Here is a 24,859-nt window from a genome sequence, read left to right on the forward strand (position 1 = left end):
TCTGCCTGTACAGCTCATCACTGGAGTACATGTCTGTCCTGTGGACTGTGCACATTAATGTCTTCATGTGCAAGCTGTTTGTGTGTCTCCATTGTACTTGATTAGTGAGGTAGAACCCAAAACCTCCATGGTAATCTTGTCTAATTTAAGGGAGGAGGGCTGATCACTGCAATACATAATTACAAGGCAGCAACAGAGACACATCAGGGGCCAACCTCAGTGGCTGGACCAGAGCCCAGCCAACCCGGGGGCAGGGTGCAGGTTGCTGAGGCAAGACCCTCGGCTACCTGGGTGGCTGGAAGAGATCAGCTCTTTGATTAATCTGCCAAGGGCAGAGCTTCTGCCCGGCATTTCCAATTTAATGGAATCCATTCATACAGAAAATGACAAGGCGGTGCTCTTATCCCAAGGACTTTAGAGCTTCTCCCCAAACAGGAAAACCTGCACTGAAATCGGTCCCTGTAAACCAGATCTGAAAAAGACATGCTGTTAAAACAATATGTCAAGTCTTTATTATTTTATTGGGTCTTTGCAGTTATATCTTCTTCCACAAGGTTCCAGCCCTAAACCAACTGACTGCCGTTCCTACAGTGACGCTGCTAGTTACCCAAAAACAAGTTAGAGTTGTTTTCTCTGTCTTCGTTTGAACACGTTGGCCACTGCTGTTCATGTTAACATTTCTTCTACCAAATAAGACACTGCAAAGAAAATCAAATCCCTCCAAGTCTCTTGTCCTGCCTGACACTAGATATTTAGAAAGTTTTCATTTAATCTGTGTTTTTTCTGTGATTTAACCTTATTTCCACCTCGATCAAAGATGACTAGAGACCAGAAAAATGGAAAATCTTATTAGTATAGTTCAGTCAACCTCAGAATGCCTAAATCGAGAAAAAAGTACTACAGGTCTGTGTGAAGCACACAGACTGACAAGACTTTGTTTGCTTGCCATGGTGATTTCATTAATGAGATCCTTTAGTGGCTTTGTTATCTTTTAGAAGTCACTCAACTCTGAAAACAGACAGAAACATGCTTCACTCTGCAGGTATGTCTGTATATGCCGCAGACATAGACACCACATTAAAGTAAACACACACACGCACACACACACACACAAGTAAGTAAGCGACAACAACTTTTCAACACTACTGATCAGGTACGAGGTAGCCCAGTTGTTTGTCTGATCTGCTTGTGTTGTAGTGATTATATACAAAACTCAAAGTGTGAGCTCAAAGTCAAAAAACAGTCCAAGCCAGACAGACATCTGACATTATCTTTATCCTCATTATGTCCTCACAAGCCATCCTTATACACTGTGTCACCAAAAAACCACAGGCTAGCTGTGTGGCTACTAATCTGTGGAAGGGGGATGTTATATGAGATTAGAGAATACAGGAAAGTAAGGCACACCAAGGGTTGCCGTACAAAGCTTATCACTGGAAATAGACTTGAAAGTAAGAAATGCTGTCGCTCACCAGTGAAAAGTAATTCTCTCTCAGGGCTCTCCGTGCCGAAACGTCGTCTGCATAGAGAAATGCGAATGGACCTAAAGTGTGCAAAACTTTTTTTCCTTACTTTCACATGATACATGACACTACTGTAACATCAGAGAACATCTTCAGACTACAAAATACAGTGCATTGAATGTCAACATGCACACTAGTGGATCAACATCTGCAACATGAGCCCATAATGTCCAAACCAACAATAAATTCAATTTCCATCGGCCAAACGGACATTTGCAGCCTGTGCATACAACTGATCATCAATTATAAATAAACAACCACCTTGCTCAGTGTCCCCTCACTAAGAATTAACCAGAAAGAGCACAACATTCAGACAATTTAACAGAAATGACAGATAATTAATTTTAAAAAAGAGAGCTGTGGATACCGCGGTGGGTGTAACAATCAAACATAAGTTCAATAACCTGTCACTTCTTAAAAGATTAACAGAATAAAACAACACCAAGGCACAGAGATGTTTAAAACATATAAAACTCCAGCGGCCGCAGCCGCATACATTAAAACAACAATAGAGCTGCACAGTTTTTAACATTCTCATCTGGAGAGGGAGTTCAAAGAGTGTTCTGTTGTACTCACCTGTCTGTCTCAACGGCCTCCTGCACGTCTTCACTGCAAACAGCTCATCCTTCTGCTCCAGGTTCCACTTACCTGCTTTATATTCTCAAAGCACAGTCCACTGTGTCTCTCTGTCCCAGTATAACCAGTCTACTCAGTCTCTCTGTCCCAGCATAACCAGTCCACTCAGCCTCTCTGTCCCAGTATAACCAGTCCACTGTTTCTCTCCCAGTATAACCAGTCCACTCAGCCTCTCTGTCCCAGTATAACCAGTCCACTGTTTCTCTGTCCCAGCATAACCAGTCCACTCAGCCTCTCTGTCCCAGTATAACCGGTCCACTCAGCCTCTCTGTCCCAGTATAACCGGTCCACTCAGCCTCTCTGTTCCAGTATAACCAGTCCACTGAGCCTCTCTGTCCCAGTATAACCAGTCCACTCAGTCTCTCTGTCCCAGTATAACCAGTCCACCCAGCCTCTATGGTCCTAAAGTTTTAAACACTTTAAGCAGGAAGAGGCTCTACAGTCACAGCAGGGATGATTGTCACAAAGAGAAGAACACTGGCACACACCTCACTGAAGGTAGACGTTGTCTCAGTGGACACAGAAGTCTCTGATGGAGGATCCACATGTGAGCAGTGAGCATTTTAGCAGTTAGCATGTTAGCTAGCCTACATCCAGAGTGCACCTGTTGGTGACACAGCTTCTGGGTGTGTTTGATTCGGGTCACTCTGCGTGCTGCCAGGGTGGTGCTTCATCGCCCACATTATCAGGACTTTTTCATGGGACCTTTATTTTTACTCTGTAATGGACTTAAAATGTTGTGAAGTACAAAACTATAAAAATATTACTTTCAAAGTATGTTAATAAAAAGTACTTACGCGAAAGTAAAATGACTCATTTTTAGAAATACTCAAAAAGTGGATCCACAAGTAAGCTTACCCAATAAAAAGCTACAATAACTCCAGGTTGGGATTCACTGGTTTATCACTTCTTATGTTACAAAGTATTAATATACATATAGAGTTACAACCACATAACAACAACAACACTTGCAGAGCAAATGTGTGTGTGTTTGTCTTCAGTCACTGCCAACTCTGCTGATTCACCTTCACTAGCATTATTCATGACAAGGTATAAACTGCCATTCAGCACTGAATGGATTGGTGGAGTCACACAAGGAGTCAGAGCAGCAGGGTCACATGATAGAAACTCAGAAAGAAAACAAGGGCCACATTTGGCAGGTTACCAAATTAATTTTGGCAACAGTTTACTTGTGCAGTATTTATATACAATATTTTGTTGTACGTGGGTAGGCTAGTTTGTTCTTATTTCCTGTAGTTAACGTTTGGATGGGAGCATTGCAATTTATAAAATTCAAAGCCGAATCCCTAACGATTAAGGGTCTAAAATCGCCCATGCTGCCCAGAAAAACATACAGAGTTAAATTGTGAAATTATTTAATTTCAGTGTCTCAATGTTGTGTTTTCTGCACGTGCACTTACACAGACTCAACGCAAGCCTCTCCCACTGTTAGAAAAAATAGAAAAAGTTTCAGTAGAACTATTTCCCCGGTGCTATAAATACAGGAAGAAGCGCGCACATCTGCTCTGTGAGCGCGAGGCGTGGTCAGTCCGGGTTAACAGTAACAGGTGGGCTCGTCGGCACAGCTGCAGGACACTCCATCCAGACAGGATACCCACGGCACCGTCTCTCCTCTCCGGGAAACCCACGTACTGCTGCAACAAAATGCCAAAGTGTCCAAAGTGCCAGAAGGAAGTTTACTTCGGTAAGATTTGTCCTCTTTATTTGAATTTTCCGCCTATTCTTTTTGTTTTCACATGCAAAGAAAATCGTCTTTCTGCGTGAGAACATTTTCCGGTAAATGAAACGTTAGCACCAATGAGGAAACAGGAAACTACAGTGACAACAGACTGGCATGTCTGCAAGTGGGCATGTTTTTAATTTATACTTCATACGAAGAAAATATTCCAGTTTTTAAAGTCATGCATAGATAGTACTGAACTACATGTGCAGCAGTATTTTCAGCAATCCACAGTTAAGGTGTGAAGAATGGCTCCAGCCACTGTGGATCATTATTGTTATTCATGCAATAATATGTAACCTGTATTTTATGTTGCAGTTGGTTGAAGTGGAGCTTTTTGTACGTTAGGTAGTTCAATAAAAAATGCATGATATTATAAATATTTATATTTTATATGTTAAATCATAATTTGCTAAGTAATAAGCATCTATCAGGACAATATTTCCCTCTGAAATTTAGTGGAGTATAAGTAGAAAGTAGCAAGAATTGGAAATATTTAAGCAAAATACCTCAAATCTGTACTTGAGTACAGTACTTAAGATGATAGATGTACGTTGCTACTTTCCGCCACTGAGAATGCAGGGGCAATTCTGCACAATGAGTAGGCCTACTTACTTATAAAATTTAAAGTACTTTTTGCTGATAATACCTCCATACTTTTACTAATGTAACACTTTAGAATACAAGACTTTCAATGTAATGTTTTTGGAGTGTGATACTTTTACCTAAGTGAATGATGTGAATGCTTCTTCCACCACTGATGCATGTACATTGTAACGTGTACAGTGAGATGGAGCTCATTTACATTTCTTTATGTACTTTTGGGAACTAGTATAATCTACAATGTATCTTATTTGGATTTTAGATTGTTAAATCTGAAGAGTAGAGTAAAATAATTTACTCTCAAGTAAAAGTAGAAAACTGCAAAAAAAATGGAATACTCAAGTAAAGTACAGTACTTAAATAAATGTAATTAGTTACTTCCCATTACTAGTTTTATCACAATTTGTATATGCTTACTTGCTCACTCTCCTGAGCTGTCAATCTATGCCCTTAGCTGTTTGTATTTATTCATTCTCGTTATCAAGTTAGTTTAGAGCTTAAGATTTGTGCTCCCTGTAGAAACGGCTTTGTCTTTCCTGATGGCTGATGATGAGCTACATGAATAATGACTCGATGCAGCGCAGGAAACAGGTTCCATCTGTCCTGAAATACGGCTCCATCCTTGTACGTCTGTCTCATGAGGATACGGTCCAAGCAGTTAGCAATTACTGCATCCGGGGAGGAAAAGGACAGCTCCATTTTATATGTGTCTTAATCCATTGACCACATTGTCTGAAGCTCAGTAGTGCAACAGAGTAATCTTTTCCGGGTAGACGCACAGAGGGAGAGGGCCAATACACAACACAAAGCCAAGTCTTTGGACTGTCAGTCAGATAAACCGAACGTGATCCTGGGGAGCCATGCTTCCCATTCTTCTTTTTCATGGATACATTTTCACCATCTGGCCAAAACAAGCTAACCAATTAGTTTCAGCCTGAACAAGCCGACCAAAGAAAATAAAGGCTCTTTTTTAAAATAAAGTACCCTGGAACAAAGCTTATTTATGTGGAAGCACAGTCTTCATCATTATCCTGAATTGTCTGCATCAATTTCCCCCCCAAACCTCTCTAAAAACTTCATCCATCACACCTCAGTGCTCCACTCCTCCATCTTCACTGCTCTCTCTCTCTCTCTCTCTCTCTCTCTCTCTCTCTCTCTCTCTCTCTCCGTCTCATTTGCAGCTCATCAGTCTTATTGTTTCTAAGCTCTCAAATGGAAATCATGCTACCTCTGTTACACTGAATGATGAGGAGGGAGCTTGTTCCAGCTACACAAAGACAAAACATTTTTTGAGAACACTGATTTATACGCTTTACTCACTTATTAACATAATGTATGCTGTCTGTATTAATCCGTACAAAAAGAGCTATAACATGTCATTTACTGGGCTTTAGAAATGTTGGTTAGCATTTTTAGTTAGCTTTGATATTAACGTGCTCATCTAACTCTCCAGAAGCTGAATTCCCAAAATGTCAAACTACTCATTTAATTAGTAAGAGTTAGAGGTGTTGGTAGCAGATTTTGTTAGCTTTGGACAGAGCCAGGCTAGCTCTTTCCCTTTGCCTAAAGCTCTCAGTAGCTTCACATTTGTGAAAAGTAAGAAATAAAAGCCTATTTCCCCAAATGTCTTGGATATTAGAGAGGTAGCCTATCAATCTTCTAATCTAACTCTTGGCAAGAAAGAGAATTTCATTTATTTCCATAACTGCCAAACTGTTCCTAAATACTCAGTTGATGTTCAGGCTACAAAAGTGTTGCTGTATTTGAAGTCATCCACTCAACTCTGAATGCTTTGGAATGCATTCTTAGCATCTTTTTTTAGCTTGACATACAGTTATACAACATCACCATGATTTTTTTGATTTTTTTATTCATGGGAGCAAGGCGATTAGTTGAACAGCCTCCCCCCACAGTGTGTTTTTCCATTCAGATTTGTGTCTGTGTGTGTACATTGGACCACCTCCATGATTCTCCAGACAGCATAATGCAGATAGCAGATTGGATTATTCTTCATGTCAAAAATGTCCCATTTTCTTTCATATCGTCAGGTAAAATAAATGGCCTGTGAACAAAAACATATGCTTTATCAGATCCACATACAATCAAGAGTAAAACCTTACAGGGGCGTCATCACAACTGATCAGAATGGACTCTGAGCTCTACTGTGAGACTTCCCACCATTAGTCCGTGGACAGTCTTGTTTGGGCAGCCTACCAATTTGTTTATTTCAGTTAAGTATAGTAATTATTTTCAGGCCAAACAATGCTCCACCATATTTTGCTGAAATGTTTTCATGCCAATGGCCTGAGAGGCTGACCTCGCCCTACAGTACATTCCCTATTTCTGTTGCCTATTGCATAATCTCGTGCCACATCAGGCTATTTTTAGGGAGGAAATATGTCATATCCTAATATTGTTTTGAAGGTTTGGAGGTCAGTGGGCTTCACCTAAAACCAAAGTTATTTGTATTTGTTCATAGATCTTTTTTCAGAAAATATTCAAATATTAATCAAATTTTGTCCTCCTCAATTACGACAGGTTTGGTAGAAAGAGCTTCAGTTCATCATAACACTTTCTTTATTTTTTTTTTAGCATTTCCTGTGCTTGCACTCTCTGACCTTATCAATGAGCAAATAGCCTCATTTCTTCCCGTTTTTGCTTATAGATTCTTGAGCATATTTGTTGCTCGTAATCGTGTGACGAGTCCCAAAAGTCATCTAAACTCTTGTCCACCTTCCTCCATTAAAAACATGAAACTCTAGACTGTCGGGTTGGGTTCGTTCCTACTTTTACAACCCTCCTGATGGGTGTTTGTGCAGATCAGCCCCGCAGATAAAGACAGTGTTTATTGGAGTTTATGAGGCAGAAGGAGGACAGATTCCTCAGGGACACTCATTCCTCTTTCCCCCTGAAGCACCACACCCAAACAATGTTCTCTAACTTATCTGCAAAAACATAATCTTGTTGGTCTAAAACATATATTGTAACCTCCTGTAGCACTTCCACTGCACGCTACAGTGACTCTCTTTTTGCCGGATGTTTAAGGCCGTGGTGAATAAATTGGTCTTTTTATGTGTTTGGCAGCCGAGAAAGTGACATCTCTGGGCAAGGACTGGCACAGGCCCTGTCTGAAGTGTGAGAAGTGCAGCAAGACGCTGTCAGCGGGCTCACATGCTGAGGTGAGACACCTTAAATGCATACAATACTTATGAGAATATCCTGTAATCTTCAATAATGTACACAGGGTTTGAGGGGTCTGACAGCACTTAGTTTAGTTTATTTGTTTTTTGGGCTATTTGTAACCTACAACAGTCAATACACTGATAACATACAAAAAATAACCGTGTTGATTTTACTTCCACAAACAAAACAAAACAAAAATACATTTTAACAGTGTGTGTATGTGTAATTATATAACCCAGTACAACACAAGAAATACAATACAATTTGTGTACCTTCATCCTATTCACATATCAGTGCATCAAATCTGAATTAATTATTAATACAGATCAAGATGATAACGTGTGTGTGTGTGTGCGTGTGTTCTGTTTGTGACACACACACACACACACACACACACACACAAGGGGTAGGGATATTTACATGCAGAATGTGTACGGATGGGAAGCAGGATCACCTCCAAAATACTAAAATGGATTCCTTTTTATATAATAACAATTTCTATCTTTTTATTTAGTTTAATTGATATTTTCACTCTGCCTCTTACAGCATGATGGCAAGCCATACTGTCACAAACCCTGCTACAGTGCCCTCTTTGGACCTACAGGTAAGCATGTTCCTCTCGGTCCCCTTGGCTCGTAAGACTCTAAGCATTTGGTGTCTGATTGGGTTGAGGCTTTGAAAGCACACACTGTCCCCTGTTAGGCTCACACACTCATTAAACAGTCCTTATAATCCACATGATTAGTAGTAGTTGTAAGTACACATAAATGGTACCATTTCATTAAATCATTATCTTGAAGAAGGAAGTTCTCTCTCAGATCAAAATTAAAGTCTCAAATTCCCAATTAGTTCACTGATGTTATTGCTTCTTGTCTCTTTCCTCTCAGGATTTGGACGTGGTGGAACTGAAAGTCACACATATAAATAGCCAGGTTTGTGTACCCAAGTATTCACCAAATCATTTGCTTAAATTTGTTTATCTTGTATATTTTGCATGTTATTTATTAAGACAAACGGACTGTGACTCTAAGCAAATCCATCTCTGTACTTTGCACTGCCTGACGTGTGTTTTCTCTGCTTCATCATCAGGTTTGATGTTGCCTGGAAACCAAATTGAAGAAGCCGGCATTGCTCACGAGTCTCAGTAAAAACCAGCAAAGAAAACTCATTCTCATTCAGAAGAAAAAGTTTGAGTTTTTGATCTCTGGGTTTTGAAGATGATTGTGTATTCCAATGACATAGTTGTCCCCTAATTTCTTCCTGTTCTTAAGGTGACATGATTAAATCATTTTTAAAGTTGTTTCAGTCGTCATTTTTATTGTTTTTATTTATTTTGCAGTCTTTGTATGAAACACTCCCGCATTGCAAAGAAATTGCATGAGCAATTTCTTTGCCTATGACAACTTTCATGTGACTAATGGGAATTTCAAGCATAACATCTGCTAAAAAAAACCATCATCATAAATAAGGCCGCTCCATGTTTTTAGACCCTTAAACCCTTGAGGGTTATGTGGACTGGTTACATGATACTTAAAGCTACAGTGCGCAACTATTTTATGTTAATGAGAGTCTCTTACATTTAAGCATTGCCAAACGAGTTTACACAAAGCTAATTAACCTTATCAGCTCTACACAACTCTCTCTGTATTTCCTCAGCATGGCTAAGTTTACATAAAGGTAACGTTGTTGTCAGACTTAGTATTTCTCATGGGGGCGACGGAAAGTACCCACTACAGCTTCAATACTTTATCACAGATTACATTTTTGATGTTGCTGTAAAAGGAGTTTGGAACTTGATAACCATGAAACATTATTTTACTTAGAGGTCAATAAAAGTGAAGCTGACAGAGTGGGGATGCTGGGAATTGTAGGTATTCAAATTCCCATTTTCTAGTTCTTTTCAAGGTCCATGATCCTGTCTATTTTGATTATCAGGTGTGTAAGAGGTATAAGGGGGCTCTAGTGGCCTTGCGTTAAGGTGATGACAAGATTTTTTTTCCTGTTGTCTTACTAAGATCGGGCATCGATAAAAGCATAAAATGCCCCAAAAATATAATTTGATCAATCAGAAGTACGATAGTTCGGAGACACAGGAAACATTGGATGAGTGAGGGGGTGATGACATAACCAGGGAACCCCCTTTTTATTTCTTTTTAATATATTTAATCTACAAAAATAAATTAAATACAGAAGCTAACATGTTTAAGTGAGAACACTTTTCGACACAGCCCCATGATGTTCACAGACCTACAACATGCGACAACCGAGAACCAGGACCTTAGTGTGGACTAAACCAAAAACAATTTCCCACATCACCTAAATGCAACAAATACAGAATTATAGCTCAAGTTTTAGGACACTTAATGACACCACAATTTCACCAGTACAAAAAAAATACATAACTTACAGGCCTTAAAGTTAGGACCATGTTGACAATGGACATTTAAGGTTTCTTTTGGATTTTGGTGCTAAGAAATATGGAAATTGTAAGATCTACATCACTATGACAACAGAGCAAACTCCATCTGCTGAGGAGGAATGTGTGATGTGATTGAAAGCTCCCGAAATACTCGCCTACTAAATGGACCTTGTGGTTTGGTTTTGTTTTAACAACTATTTTTAAAAGTCAGGAATAAACTATATATCTCAGTAGCAGGAAAGTTTAATTTGGTTGATTCTGATCTAAACATCTGACATGTGTTTTTTTAATCAATGCATGTTTAGAGGAATCTAAATGTTAACCCTGCCCATGCTGGTGCATTGTGGGAAGCCGGAGCAGCTGAGTCTTTGCAGATCCACCAGATGCTTCCTCTTTGGTTCTTTTGGGCTCTTTTGCCAAATCTTTGCTCTGCACGGTCACCCTTGCTGTCCACGGATAACATAGCAGCCAACACCCTCCACCATGCCTCCGCCATCCCAGTCTGACAGTTGCTATGGCAACAGACACAAACAAGACCTAACAGACAGCCAGTGTGCCCTCAGTCCGTCTAGCAGTCACCCTTTCTTTTTTGTCAGCAACAAAGACACTCACTGTCATGGGAAAATCTCGACTGAGGCAACTGATGAAAACATGCAGAGGATTTTGGCAATTAAGCATTTCCTTTAGCCTTTTCTCTAAATTGTTTGTAAAATTTAACACAAATGTAGCTTATTAAAATGTATGTTGTGAGAGAGGCATATGGCATAAAATATATACTGTACATTTACTCATTGTTTTTTAGCTGTTCAAAAACTTGGGCTATTACCTTAAAGACATATCAAGAAATATCAACTAAATTACAGTAAAAATGCTAACAGGACTCCAATACTTTAGCAATTTTAAAAGGAAAGAATATGAGTAGAAATGCACAAAAACACAGTGGAACGGATGTGCAGTTAACATGTATGTTAAAAACAACCACAAATTGGGGAAGGAAATTAAACGTCTGCATGTGTATATGTATTTAAATAGGCATCAAGATATATTTCTGTCTCTTAATAGCCTCACAGCACATACTTGGTTTACAACGTCGAGGCCTAATTTGGATACCTCACTGACATGATCATAATGAAAGCATCATACAGGCAAGAAAGCAGATTTAAAAAGCACTTAAGGGGACTTACACGGCACTTATGTAGTGAAGTGTTACCAGAGTTTTTTTTCTGCCAAGCAGATTTAAACCTTCTGTGTCAGCATGAAACAGACCCTCAGTCATGAAACTGTAAAAGTCAACTCATAAACCTATTGAGGACTGGAACATAAGCGCAGAAGTGTCTCACGGCTTTTATAACTCATGTGTTCATGCGAACATGGGTGACCTTCAAATAGATTGTTTAAATTATTCCAGTGGACAGTAAGGGTGTTGTTTATTTTATTTTTTATGAGACGGTATAGTAAAATATTGCACATCTACAGATGTGAAGGAAAATACAATATATTCAGATACCTATATTTGTTGTGGTACTTTAACAGAGTAAAAAGTGGCCAACAAACTAATACAATTGTATTAATCCATGTTATCATTAAATACAATAACTTCACAAAAATACAAGTATAAATGCAAACTAATTACAAGGAGTAGCTTACACTGGCAAATTCTATCTGACTTTGGCAACTCCTAGTGGTAGATTTACAAAGGATACACTGATACATCTAATTCAATACACCCTTATGGACCAGATACCCATTTTTGTGTTCACTTGCATATTTGTATTCATATCTGGAAATACATTTTCAAATCTGCATGCCAGAGTTAATGCAACAAGTTGTTTGCTGTTGTTATTACAGGTTGTAAATGAATGTGTGTGTATTCTACCCCCAAAGCCGCTCTAAATCTTGTAAAAGAGGATCTATAGGCACTTAAAATGATTTCCACAGCATGTCAGGTCTTCCTGCTTTTCTAACAGACAATAAGTGAGACTGAAGTACAGGAAAGAATATTCATATCCTCCAGCCCAACAGTGAAAACTTTAAACTGGAACATGTGTGAAACCGTGGAAGTCATAAAATCAGGCCTGCCAGTTTTAATATGGACACACACGTTTCTACCAACAGGCTATTATTATTTAGAACATCTGTCTTTACTACAAGATTGAATTTTCTAAAGTATACCACTTAAAATAATAGAGTGCATTTGTGAAAATAATCTTTACATTCACCACTATGTGCACATGTGGTTCACTCCAAGTGTTTCCACTCCCAAAAACCTGTTAATGTGATTTCAGAGTGTTAAAATAAGACATGAACAGAAAATCTACCATATACTTTTCACTCACGTAAAAGACTATCCTTAAAAATGACTCAATAATATAGATATTGCAATGACAGCTAAAAACCAAATGTACATTTAAACGGTCACAAGATGATTCAATGGATGGGAGAGAACCAACAACATAAAAAATATGTTAATGTTTCTCTAAGATATCCCAAAAATAAAGTAATTTTTTAGCCTTATTTGCTTTTAACAACTATGTCAATGAAACAACTTGTGATAGGAAATTGATCGCTTTACAGGAAATTGCGGAACATTTGGGGAAATCACTCTGTCCGGTAGAGATTACAGCCAGCAGCCAGTTAGCTTAGCTTAGCATACGGAACAACTTTCCGCGCTCTGTGCGAAGGCAATATAAATCCCCGCACCAGCACCTGTAACGCTCACTATTTAACATGCTATATCTCATTTGATATAACATTTTAAATAGTGAACTTTAGAGGTGCTGGCAGGTGGATTGTGCTGTGTTCAGACAGAGGCAGGCTAGCTGCTAGCTAGTTTCCAGTCTTTGTGCTAAGCTAACCATCCCATTGCTACGTACCTATAGACACCAGAGATGAGAGTTGTATCAACCTTCTCAACTCTGGTTGAGAAAGCCGTATTAAGCCAAAATGTTGAACCATTTTTTTTAAAGATCCAGTTTGTGAGTGGCATCAGGACCTATCATGCATAAAACAATGCAATTTTATTTTACAAAAAGTCAGCTAATATTGGAAACCCCTGACTCTGCTGTAACACATCCCTCCTGTTGTCATCACTGGCCCAATAAAATCCAGTGTGTGGAATTTGGAAACAACCTTGTCTTGAGAAATGGTAATGCGGGGAGCGCCTTCAGGCCTGTGCAGCCCACCCCGGCGTCCTGTTGGAGTCTGGCTCAACGTATCAATCCAGAGGCTCCAGCAGAGTTATATTTGTGGCAGACGACCAGTCGGGCCTTGTGGTGGTTACTGGGCAGGATGTGGTTCTCATTTCTGTGATTGAATGTGCATGGCTGTCTCAGATACTGCCTCTGTTCATCCCTATCCCTGCTTAATTCATCGCTCCACCTCCTTTGTTTTTGTATTCCCATCCTCCCTCTTCCCATTACTCCCTACCTCCTTCCATACTACCTCCCATCTCATTTCCCATTACTGGGCTGTCGTTGATTAGTGCTGCTAGATGTACAGTATCTGTTTCCACTGCAGCGCATGTGTATAAATAGGCCCTTTGGCATTGTAATTGCTAATAAGGATCCAGTGTGTGTGTGCAATAAAAAAGAGCTGCTGCTATAAGCAGGCATACAAATAGTAGATAATGAGGCAGCCGGTCCTCTGAGTCTGGGCCCGGATCTCCCAAAAACATCTTGGCACATCAATCTTTTTTTTTTTTACCTTCCTAATCCAAAAGGAAGGAGCGTTAAACTTTCCTCTCCTCCAATTAAGCTTCCAGCAGCTTCAATAACAATAGTCTCCATATTAGAGTGCAATTAAACACCAACTTCAGTTCCTGCTGTTGTGAACACACTCTTCTCTATCGGTTAAAGTCAAGTCAAAGTATCTTTATCAGTCTTCCTAAGGAGAAATTTGTTTTGGACACTAAGTAACATTGCTGCAAGCATAACAACAAGCACAGGGTTAAAACACTTAAAGACAAATGTACAGTAAACATATGGGCTACTCACAGAGCAGGGAAAATTGCAGATTACAAATGACCATTTTCTATACTAAAATAAGATAAAAGCCATCCTTCCTACATTATTCACCCAATCACCCATACATGCCTTACAACCACTTAATTCTACTTCCATGCACTTACATGCATTCAGTCTTAGTACATTTTATTTATCTATTCATAAATATCCAGGCATTCAGTTAAAAAAAGAGTGTTTATAGGAAACGTCTAAATACACTATTTCTGAGTTAAGAGTCTGACAATAAGTTAATTCTGGAGAGGCTACACCATGTTCACCATCTTCACCTAGCCTGTTAGCATGCTAACATTTGATCATTAGCACTAAACACAAAGTACAGCTGAGGCTGAAGGGGATGTGGATTAGTTTGCAGGTATTTGGTCATAAAACCAAAATATTACTCCTTAGTGTGGTGCTAGATAAAAAGGTGGGGTGATCGCCAGAGTTATTAGGAGGCATCCTGGGAGGAAGACCAATGCGTGCACCAAATTTCATTGCAATACATACATAGTTGTTATTGTGAGATAGTCCTATTAAATGCTAAATGTAACCGTTGATTTCAGTAACATGTTATTTTAAATTGAACAGTTTTCAGTTTTTAGATTGTAAAGTGTCCAAAACAAACACATTAGGGTCTGGGAAATTGGAATAGGTGTTTCCACTTGTTTCTGACATTTTATAGACTAAGCTCCTTTGTGGCAGATCCCACCTCCTGGATTTGGAAGGATCTTGTCCTCAGGCTGAGAGTCATCGTTTCACACCTCCTCAGAGCTGATGTCCAGGCATACACGGTATCATTTCCACGGTGGAGCATGTGGCAGATTGATGAGTGTTTTTGCATGTGCACACAAACTCTTCTTCCTCACAGCACCTGGCCACGATCACCCAGTTTTCTATTGACATGCTGTCTGTGCTCTGAGGGATTTGTAGACAGTTTAATTGTGTACGATGGCTGTGATAAATAACCTGTGGTCTTCTCTGTGTGTCCGTGTGATGGATGCTCTGCGATACCGGTGCAAATATAAGTTATCGTTAAGCTGGAGGAATTTCTCAGAAGTGTGTTTCTGAATGTAAAAGATGAGTGCAATTTTTCAAACTGAAATGCCATGGAGAGATGGATGCGAAACCCTCCAAGGCCTCGCTCTGATGTCTGATTCTCTCCAGCTGTAAAATAAGTCATGTAAAGTTGTGTTCTTGCACTCAGGATTCCTCAACTCCCATCCCTCCTATTTGTCCTCCTCGTCCCACGATTTGGGACGAGCGAAAACAGGACGTGAGGCGACATCTGAGCCACATGCTGTGCTTGTTTGCCTTTCCCAGATTGCCCTGCTGCTTGTGCTGGTGGGAGTTGGCAGTTCCCCTCATCATTTTATCTCCACTGTCAGTTCCTACTGCACTACAGTTATCTCCTAATCATCCCGCACAGTCACACACACATGGCAGTTATTTTCCATTTTTAATTTATTGTAACTGCTTCATGAAGCAGCTAAAAACACAACACACGGTGAAAGGACTAAGTAAAAGAAACTCAATAATCTTACAGTGAGAAGGCATCATTGTCTGTAGGGTGCTCTAGGCAACTTTTCATGTTAACAGCTTCCATTTACTATTCAATTACAAGAAATATGTATCATTTTCACATTAAAAATATTCCAAGTTGTGACTTTAAAATGTGTACTACAGTTTCCATATTCACTTCCTGGGGGTTGAAATCATTACCACCATTAATAACATAACTGATCACACTCAGGGATTCTGGGATCGATGAGCCTCGAAATGCAATGGGAATGTTGTCATGGTCAGAAAAAGTCGGTCATTTCTAAAGCTTCAAGAGTCAAAGCTGGGAGCCCCTTTAAAGGAAGTTTAGCTAGTTTAAATTCTGAAAGATACTTCATATTGTATTAATAACATTAATACAAATACTTCTAACAACATGTTATAAGTAACATATAAGAGCATAGTCACATAAAATAATAAACCTAACGTTTAATGCAATGACCTGCATGTAAAACAAGGAACTTTGTGCTAGCATTTGGGCAACATATATTTTGTTTTGAGAATAACACAATAATTTAGAATGATTGCTCAGCTGCATATGCTCCTAATGTCAGAGATTCTTTTGGGCAATGAGCGAAACTACCTAGGTTTGCAAAAGTATTCATACCCCTATAACTTTTTATGTGATAGAAAAACACAAGATTATGATAAAGATTATCATATCATACATTTAAAAAGAAAAAACTGAAAAGTGCGGCGTGCAAAAGTATTCAATCCCCCGAGTCAATACTTTGTCTAACCATTTCACTGCAACTACAGCTGCAAGTCTTTTGGGGTATGTCTACCAGCTTTGCACACCTAGAGACTAACATTTCTGCCCATTCTTCTTTGCAAAATACCTCACCCTCAGTCAGATTGGATGGAAAGCATCTGTGAATTTTTAAGTCTTGCCAGATTTAGGTCTGGACTTTGACTGTGCCATTCTGACACATGAATATACTTTTTCATGCCTGTGTATCAAGTCTCAGCCAGGGCACATGGGATGCTTTTCTCTCATGCAGATCTACGTTTTGTTTTATGCCAATGTGATGGGTTTGTCTGAGATCCAATCTTGCCTAGAACAGCATGATGATACTGGTCCGCAACATACTGTAGATAAATAAAAGGATAAGAAAGAGAACCACTGTAGCTGGCTGGCCAACACAGCCGCAGTAACAGAAATGTTCATTAGTGTGCGCGGTTTCTTATTGAAAAAAAATGAAATTCAACACAACAGATGCACAGCCTTTGTTAAAAAATAATGTGAATTTGACACTTATAACCCATCAAACCCCTATATGACAAACCAAAATAAGTTTAAGGTCTCTCACCAAATAAATCCAGCACAGCTCGGGTCCCAGCTGGTGTTACACCAGCGCCCTCCGCTGCTCTTTGTAGGTACTCTAGTGCCTGAACTGCTACAACAATGCTGCCCTCTTGTGCACCAACAACACCGACATCACTCCCAGGGCATTTTAAAAGGTGCCCTGCCACACAAAACAGTTTTTACTTACATTTTTAAAAATAGGTTAGATCCATATGTGTTTGTGTTATGTCGTGAATGTGAAAATTAACCTCTACCTCCTCTGTCAGCTCTAGCAACTGAAAAGAAATAAGAGGAGAAATCCGAGCTAGTCAGTCTGACGTCATGTTGCCCAAATTCATTACTATTCATGAGCTCGCCCAGTTGCGCTGGGAAAATATAATGCTGATAGCCAGGCTCTTATTGGCTAGCTGTTAGCCAATCAGAGTCAAGCAGCTTAACTTTTTGAATATTAATAAGAACTGGCACACATCGAGCTGAGTATGCTAGAATGGCTTGAAACAAGGTGACCAAGGCAATTTTCCCCCAAAAAATTGTTACAGAGTCCACAGTAGAACTTCAGACATTACCACAAAGTAATGAAATACATGTGGCAGGGCACCTTTAAGAAAAGGCTCAGCATGATGTTGGACAGTTAAAAGAAATGAATAAAACATACAAAAGCTTCATGAATATTTTAAAACTTTAATATACAGTGCTTCGTAAATCATTACTAAAAACACAGGTGGTAAAAATCAAATCGAAACGAATAAGTTACACTGTAGTAAAAAGCACTTGAGATTGCTTTCCATTTGTCATCATTAGTGTGAACCCCATATATGAAAATAGCATAGAAAGTATGCAAACATAGAATTTCATTCATATATATTTTTCTAATCTTTAGCTAAATAAACTTTTTGTCCCCTTAAAATTCCCTTAACCGACTGGATGAAATGAGTAAAGTTTCCAGCTGTGTGGTTGTCGACGGCCTCGAATTTCATCTATAATTCTTTTCTTTTTTTAAAAACCTTTTTAAACAGCTTAAAAACCTTTTTCGTGGCGATAACGTCCCCCGTGAGAACCTCAAGACAAGCCCAAATAAAGAAGAAATATAAATTAACATACCAAACATGTGAACAGTCTGCAAAACCTTCTTTTCTTCTTCTTCACCGACTAAAGTACAGTTTAACATTTGACCTCTCTCACAAAGCACTCACACTCACACACACTTTTAACATTATGTCCACAAACACACACGCTCACACAGTCTGTGCATAGACCCAGGTTAAACTTGTGAAGTAACTGGTATTGGAGCAGTTTCTTCCCCACTGTGGTTTGTCCTTTAAAGGAAAATAACCCCTTAACCAATTTGTTGCTATGGCAACATACACTGTCTCCAGGGCGAAGGGCTTAACGTCAAGATATGTAGAGATAGACCGGTCAAAACATGCCGTTTCCATAGTCCAATTCAGTGCCTGCTATCAGCAACAAGGTAAACAGAAATGAAGTCTACTATAGACACACATGTTAGGGTTAGACCTGAAAATATTGAGCTGATATCAAAAGCCTTCCCGCCTCTACCTGCATTTACATTTTTAAATGTATTCACACATCTTTTTTTCCATTAAATCATGTCATAGTTTTCCCAATGTGTTTTTAGAAAATGCATCACACTGCCCTTCAGTAAACTGCTGACCCACATAGTAAAGGTTACAACAGAGCGTGTTAGTGTCAACAAGCTTAACACACTTTGAGACACACGAGAGAAACCATTCTCCAGAATGTTGTGGAAAAACAGGTTTCACTTTAGAGTCACCAAATATCAGAAAACAGAGTTTTTTAGTGCGAGTCTCACGACAGCCCTCAGCATCCCTTGTAAAAACCTGCACTATTCTGATTAAAAGTATATCTTAAAAGAATCCTTCTGCATCTCTTAATTCATGTTTGTTGATGAGGGTAAATAATTTACTGAGATATTTACAGTCCGAGGGAAAGTGTACCAAAAGTCACGCTGAAATGTCTAAGTAGGGAACATATATTATAGATGTAGATATATGGTTCTAAAAAGCAAAGAAAGTGGATGTCTTGTGTCTGAACTCAAAATCTCTTGTTAAAACCTTCAAAATATGGGTTAAGTTTGGTTTACAGTGAAGAATGCTCTCTCTTCTCTTAATGTCTGTTTACTGATGACAGGAAGTAATTTAGTGAGATTTGATATTCTGGTTTTAAAAAGCAAAAAACATAGTAAGTCTTTTATCTCTGCATTTAAACTCTCCTGTTTAAAACCTGCAAAATTTGGGTTAAGTTTGGTTTACAGTGAAGAATGCTTCAACCTCTCACAATGCTTGTATCAGCAAATGATTCACTCTGGCTAAAATGTCATGGTAGTCATGTCCTAAACATTGATATCTATTGTCAAAACAGGAGTTGAATTTGTTTGTGCTGTTTGTTGTCTTTCCGACTTCGTTGTGTGTATCTATGGAGACCTGCGGTTTTCAACAGTCTGAGTCAGTACCTCCTATCAGTTACAGGGTTGACAACGAGGCATCCAGGGCAGCCAATCGTAAGCAGGGGGGGGGGATACTTGGAAACTCTGGTAACAGGGGGTCAACTTGTTCTATTGCACATACGTTTCTGCCTTTACTTCATTTCTGGCTTCCAAAAGAATCTCACAGTTATAAACAGGCAGCAAGTAGCATTATTTTTGTTTTTTGTTTAAATAAAAAAGAAAAAGAAAAAAGAAGCTATGGACAAGTACGAAAAAGCGCTCAATTAAATTGCAGCCAAAACCAGGATGATATAATATTAATAATAATAATAATAATCAACAAGAATATTCACAAAAACAACAATAACCATATATAGCGACACAGGCAGAAAAAGTAACGTTTACCTGTATATATATTTATAAAAAACAAAAACAACAACAGTGTAAAATTGATTGTCATTTGGAGATAAAAAGCATGAAAACATCCAAGGCATCAACAGTGAGGAACAAACTGGGAACTATAAAATGTGACGAGGGCTGAGGTGGGGGATTCACAGAACTAAGCCCAAAGGAACAACGCTCACAGAGAGAGGGGGAACCCATTTGATGCACATCATGAGTCTGAGAAAGCTTTTGGCAGCTTTGAGTGCAGAAGAGCGGCGAAACAAACGGTTTGGACGTGCCATCTGTCGAACCATCCATCCGTCTTAGACCGGAGAAACAAACGTGCACGACCCTCCGTTGGTTTGCCTCGCCGCGCTCCCCCAGCTGTCAGATTTCAGTGTTCGTATCACCAAAACGTCATCCAGTTGGGATGCAGCTTAAGCAAGCGTGTGGCTCATCGCGAGAGAGGGGGGGGAAAAAAAGGGATCAAACAAGTTCTTTGCCCGTCGAACGAAGCAGGGCGAGATGCGAAGTGCTGAGAGAGGCCGCGGCCTGGCATGGAGAGCGCCGAGAGAGGCGGCATGGCTTTGATTTGACCGAGCCCTGTGACCAAGAGAGGTAACTCTTGAAAAGCTTTTCAAGCAGAGTAAAGGGGGCGTTGGTGAGTTTTGGAAAGCACATACACACGGTTTGTTACAAACACACACACACACACACACACACACACACACTCATCCATACATTCACAAACACATACGTGGGAGTAAATCTGTCCCTGAATGTGCCAAGCAACGGAAGTCTTGTTTCCCAAAATACACAGAGTTCACAGAAGGGGATTCTTCTTTTTATCTTCTTCTTTTGTCCCAGAGGGTTAAGCCACGCTGCATGGTGCAGTCATTGTGTGCGGCCTCTCTCTTACTGCCAGTCTTCATCGTCCACGTCCTCCGCGTCCGATGAATCGTCGTTGGTGCTGTCTGTGCCCAACTGTCGCGTCCCGTTCTGCTGCTGTGCGGCGAGGGCAGCGGCGGCCTCGGCGGCGGCTCGTTCCTCGGCCTCTTTCAGCCGTAGCGCTGCCGCCTTCTTCTCCTGCTCTGCGTGGCTCTTCATGTGGGCGCTGCGGCTCTTCACCTTGTAGAAAATCCTGCAGGAAAAGAGGGAAGAGCTTATTGTTGAAGCTCTTTTCAGACCTGGATTACGCAGACTTTACGGGCTTATCAGGCTGGTGAAGTCGTGACCTTTTGGTCATTGAGACGTTTGTGTCCGAGCCACAATGCTCACATTGCATTTTGTCCATGGTGGCCCGTCAAAGAGGTGGTCTCTGTTCTCTCACAAGTTGAGTCAATGATGGGAGATTTTAAAGCCGTTCAATCACTTTTATAATAAAAAATCATGCTGCCTATGTGACAATGTCAAACAATGTAGAAGCATAACACTGTTAAGTTGGATCTCTCACGTTATTCTTTTTTACTCTGCAGTTGTACCTGAAACATTTGATTGGATATCGGCCGTTAAATTTCAGTTTATTTAATGCAGTCGTCATGGATGACAACCGGTCTGAATATTTATTATTAGGGTCATGTCATTTGCCCCATAACACAAGAGGAGGGAAAACATTTGGCTTAATGTTAGCTTGCATACAGTCAGTTAATAAAATAAAGTGTAAAGAAGATGACAATTGAGTGATGACTTCATGACTGAGCTCTTAAGGAGAAGGTCGGCATTTGATCTGCATATTTAACCTCGTGCTGCTGTGGACGTTAAACTGACAGCATTCAATTCAGACTTGTTCCCTGTAGGAAGTGTGACTGGAACGTGTGTGATGAGTGAGACAAGACGAGAGATGACGTATGAGACACGAGGCCAACATTTCAAATAGTCCGTACATTTTTGTAAAGAGGTGCATCAATCGAAAATAAATTGGAAATTCCATCATTCTTATAAGTGTAAGACGTTTGGTGACTTTCTTTAAACATCCCAGAATACCAACGCACACCATCAACATCATCCAGACTTAGAAATGGGAATTCTTGTCAGGGTGACTAATTTAGTGTTCTGAAAGATGGATAGAAAGTCCAAAACAAACAAGTGGAAAACACTAACTGGAAGCCCCCCCCATCATGTTTGTTTATGATATATAGAAATAATACTTGGGGCTTAGTCTGCTAAAACTGTAAAATGTGCAACGATTGTTCGACACTACAAGTACAAGGTTGTGCACATGTTCTGTTTCTATTTGTAATAATAGTAGGGCTGAACGGTATGAGGAAAATATGCAAAATGCAATAACCTTGTTGAATATGGTGATGATGTAACTTGCTATAAATTAACAGATATTTAAGAGTACTGAGTTCTGCATTTCTGCTTCTTTCATGTTCTGCTAAATACAACAAATCACTTGTTGAGTTTAAGACTAACGAAAGGAAATCATTTCCAGCATTCTCCTATTGAACAAATTAAACAACAAATTAAATATCAAAGGCACCACTTAAAAAAAGAAAAAAGACTGACAGTTACATTTTAATGTGCAGTTTTCTGCGGGTCTGTGAAGATACGTTGCAGCCTTTGGCAATGTGTATATAACTGTCACTGTCTTAATCTCTCTTCATAAAGACTGTCATCATAGTGCAGTTTGATAAAAAAGGAAATTATGGCTGAGTAATAGTAGGCTATACCAGAACAATAAATCTCACAGCAGTCTACTGCTGCATGAGATGTGCATCCATGTGATAAATGGCTACTCAGCCTGGTTGGATAGCCAGTTAACATACATTATGATGGATAATGTAAAATGAGCACACTCTAAACAGTGTGAGAACTTAAAGGGGCGAGTGAAGCTCTTGTTATGTCACTGGGTAGAGTTGCATTGCAGAGAGGCACAATGTGCCGTATATCTACTCTGTGTTTCGGTTGCTAGGACACAGTTGGCAATAACAACAAGCTCCGATGTTGTCAGAGTACGGGCTGTTATTTAATCAAAGCTTTACAGGATGGGTCAATTTCTTCAAACACCGAGAGACACTTGCCCACTTGGACCTTGCATTGGTAAATCGAGGCTACAGCAGTAGTAACATTTCCTGCGGAAATTTGGGATTATATACAGCCAATTCAACGGAACGCCACTCATGTAATTGTTGCTGTCAGCTTTGTTTAAGTAAACAGAGCCATGCCAACTCCTCCAACACAACACAACAGCAGTGACTGACGGGATGTTTAAGATCACTGACCTGCCACATTTCTTGCAGGGGAACTCGCCCTCCTGACCAGCTGGGCCTTTGTTGGCTGTTGGAGGGATGGTCTTGCGTGCGTTGCTGTCGTTGCGGGCTTTGGAGCTGGGAGGGGGTGGCTGAGGGGGGTGGATGACCCAGGAAGGCGGCTGCTCCTTCCCCACGTCCTCCAGGCCTTTCATGATCAGGACGGTCCCAGGCTGCAAACACAATAAAAGTGAGAGGGGTTGTTAACATGAAAGCTCTAAAGATGTTTAACTCGGCCACTGAGAGCAATTAGAATATAAATAATGAGCCTGAAGCTACTTTATGAGAACCTTTCATGTCGGATAGCATTACAATGACATGCACACATGTGCCCGTTAACATGTGGATGCACACACACATAGCCTGGCAATTTTAACGACAACTTATTTATTATGTGTGCCACACGGTTAAATGCAATGCAAAATGACACAGATTTCTTGTCGAGTCATTGTTTGCTGACAGACATGATGGGGTTACACAATCCAGAGAGGTGGACATCAGCCAGGTTCTCTCCTCTCAAATATCCAGCAGGGGGAAGCACATCCAACACCCAGCCACCACGGCAACACAGGAAGAGTTCAAAAGGACAAGTGTGTCAAAGTGTGATGATGACCAACTGAGGGCTGTAAGCACAAACTCGCAGCTTTAAGCTTTCTAGCTCTCTCCCTTGCACAGGCGTTCGTTTACTTCGTTCTGTGAAAAACACATTTCGAGGACATGGCTTTGAGAAATTGCTCCTTTGCGTGAATAAGAGACAGCACAGTGTGGTAATTAGACTATAACCCACAGCACAGTATTAATCAAATTAACACAGTGAGAGCAATCCCTATGGAGTGCTGACCTACTTCAGGAGTTTATCATGATTTTCCATTTTGTTGTTTTTTCGGAACATTTATTCTGAAAATTAAAGAAATTCAAAAAATGGTTGCTGTAACATATTCAAAGACTAAACATGTACCCATCTGCCACACTATATATTATTTTGAAACACAGTGTAACTACAGAGAGTGTTGCATTATGGGTTGTTTCATAAAAAAGGAGCTAGTCTGGCGAGTTTTGTTCAGGAAGCCCTGAATCTTCTAGAGTTATTATAGAATATTAGAAAAGATATTTTCTACAAGGATTGATAGCTTCATTATTAAACATAATATTCTTTGTGATCAGCAATATGGTTTCCGGGCTAATAGGACAACTTCACATGCAATTATACAATTTGTAGAAGAAATAACAGCAATTGAACAAAAAAAATATGCAGTGGGGATATTCTTGGATCTTAAGAAGGCATTTGATACAGTAGACCACAATTTACTGACCATGAAATTACGCAAATATGGAATTAGGGGGACCGCACTTTCATGGTTAAATAGCTACTTACAGAACAGAACACAATATGTTGAATTGCAAAACCATAAATCAAAGATAAAGAAAATCACCTGTGGGGTCCCCCAGGGGTCAGTGTTGGGGCCATTGTTGTTTAACTTGTATATAAATAATATATGGGAGGTGTCAAAAACACTGACAACCATTTTATTTGCTGATGATACTAATTTAATCTGTTCTGGGGAAAATTTGGAACAACTCTTGGATTCAGCAGAAAATGAATTAAAAAAGATGAAGAGCTGGTTTTACGCTAATAAACTAACACTAAACTTAAGTAAAACTAAATTTATAATTTTTGGTAATCGTAACACAACCTTACACAAAACACTTAATATAAATGACATTGAAATTGAAAGAGTAAAAGAACTTAAATTTCTGGGTGTCATAATCGACGAAAAATTATGTTGGAAG

At 39.6% G+C, this 24,859-nt stretch overlaps 2 protein-coding genes across 4 annotated transcripts in view; one reads left to right on the forward strand and one right to left on the reverse strand.

Annotated features, from left to right (window-relative positions):
• The first annotated feature begins 3,593 nt into the window (after positions 1-3,593).
• On the forward strand, positions 3,594-8,986 carry crip1 (cysteine-rich protein 1). The gene is made up of 5 exons (XM_034858210.1): positions 3,594-3,864; positions 7,588-7,682; positions 8,233-8,290; positions 8,574-8,618; positions 8,776-8,986. The coding sequence occupies exons 1-4, from the start codon at positions 3,825-3,827 to the stop codon at positions 8,612-8,614; spliced, it is 234 nt and encodes a 77-aa protein (XP_034714101.1). The 5' UTR covers positions 3,594-3,824; the 3' UTR covers positions 8,615-8,618; positions 8,776-8,986.
• Positions 8,987-18,543: 9,557 nt separating this feature from the next.
• Positions 18,544-24,859, reverse strand: part of mideasb (mitotic deacetylase associated SANT domain protein b) — a 30,032-nt gene continuing 23,716 nt past the window's right edge. For all 3 annotated transcript variants that reach the window (XM_034857791.1, XM_034857793.1, XM_034857792.1), the window contains exons 12-13: positions 23,042-23,241; positions 18,544-20,958 (exon numbers count right to left, since the gene is read on the reverse strand). In XM_034857791.1, the coding sequence (XP_034713682.1) occupies positions 20,733-20,958; positions 23,042-23,241 (426 nt within the window). In that variant the 3' untranslated portion in view covers positions 18,544-20,732. The remainder of the gene's footprint in view (positions 20,959-23,041; positions 23,242-24,859) is intronic.

Source organism: Etheostoma cragini, chromosome 20 (genome assembly GCF_013103735.1).
Source record: "Etheostoma cragini isolate CJK2018 chromosome 20, CSU_Ecrag_1.0, whole genome shotgun sequence".
Taxonomy (NCBI): Eukaryota; Metazoa; Chordata; class Actinopteri; order Perciformes; family Percidae; genus Etheostoma; species Etheostoma cragini.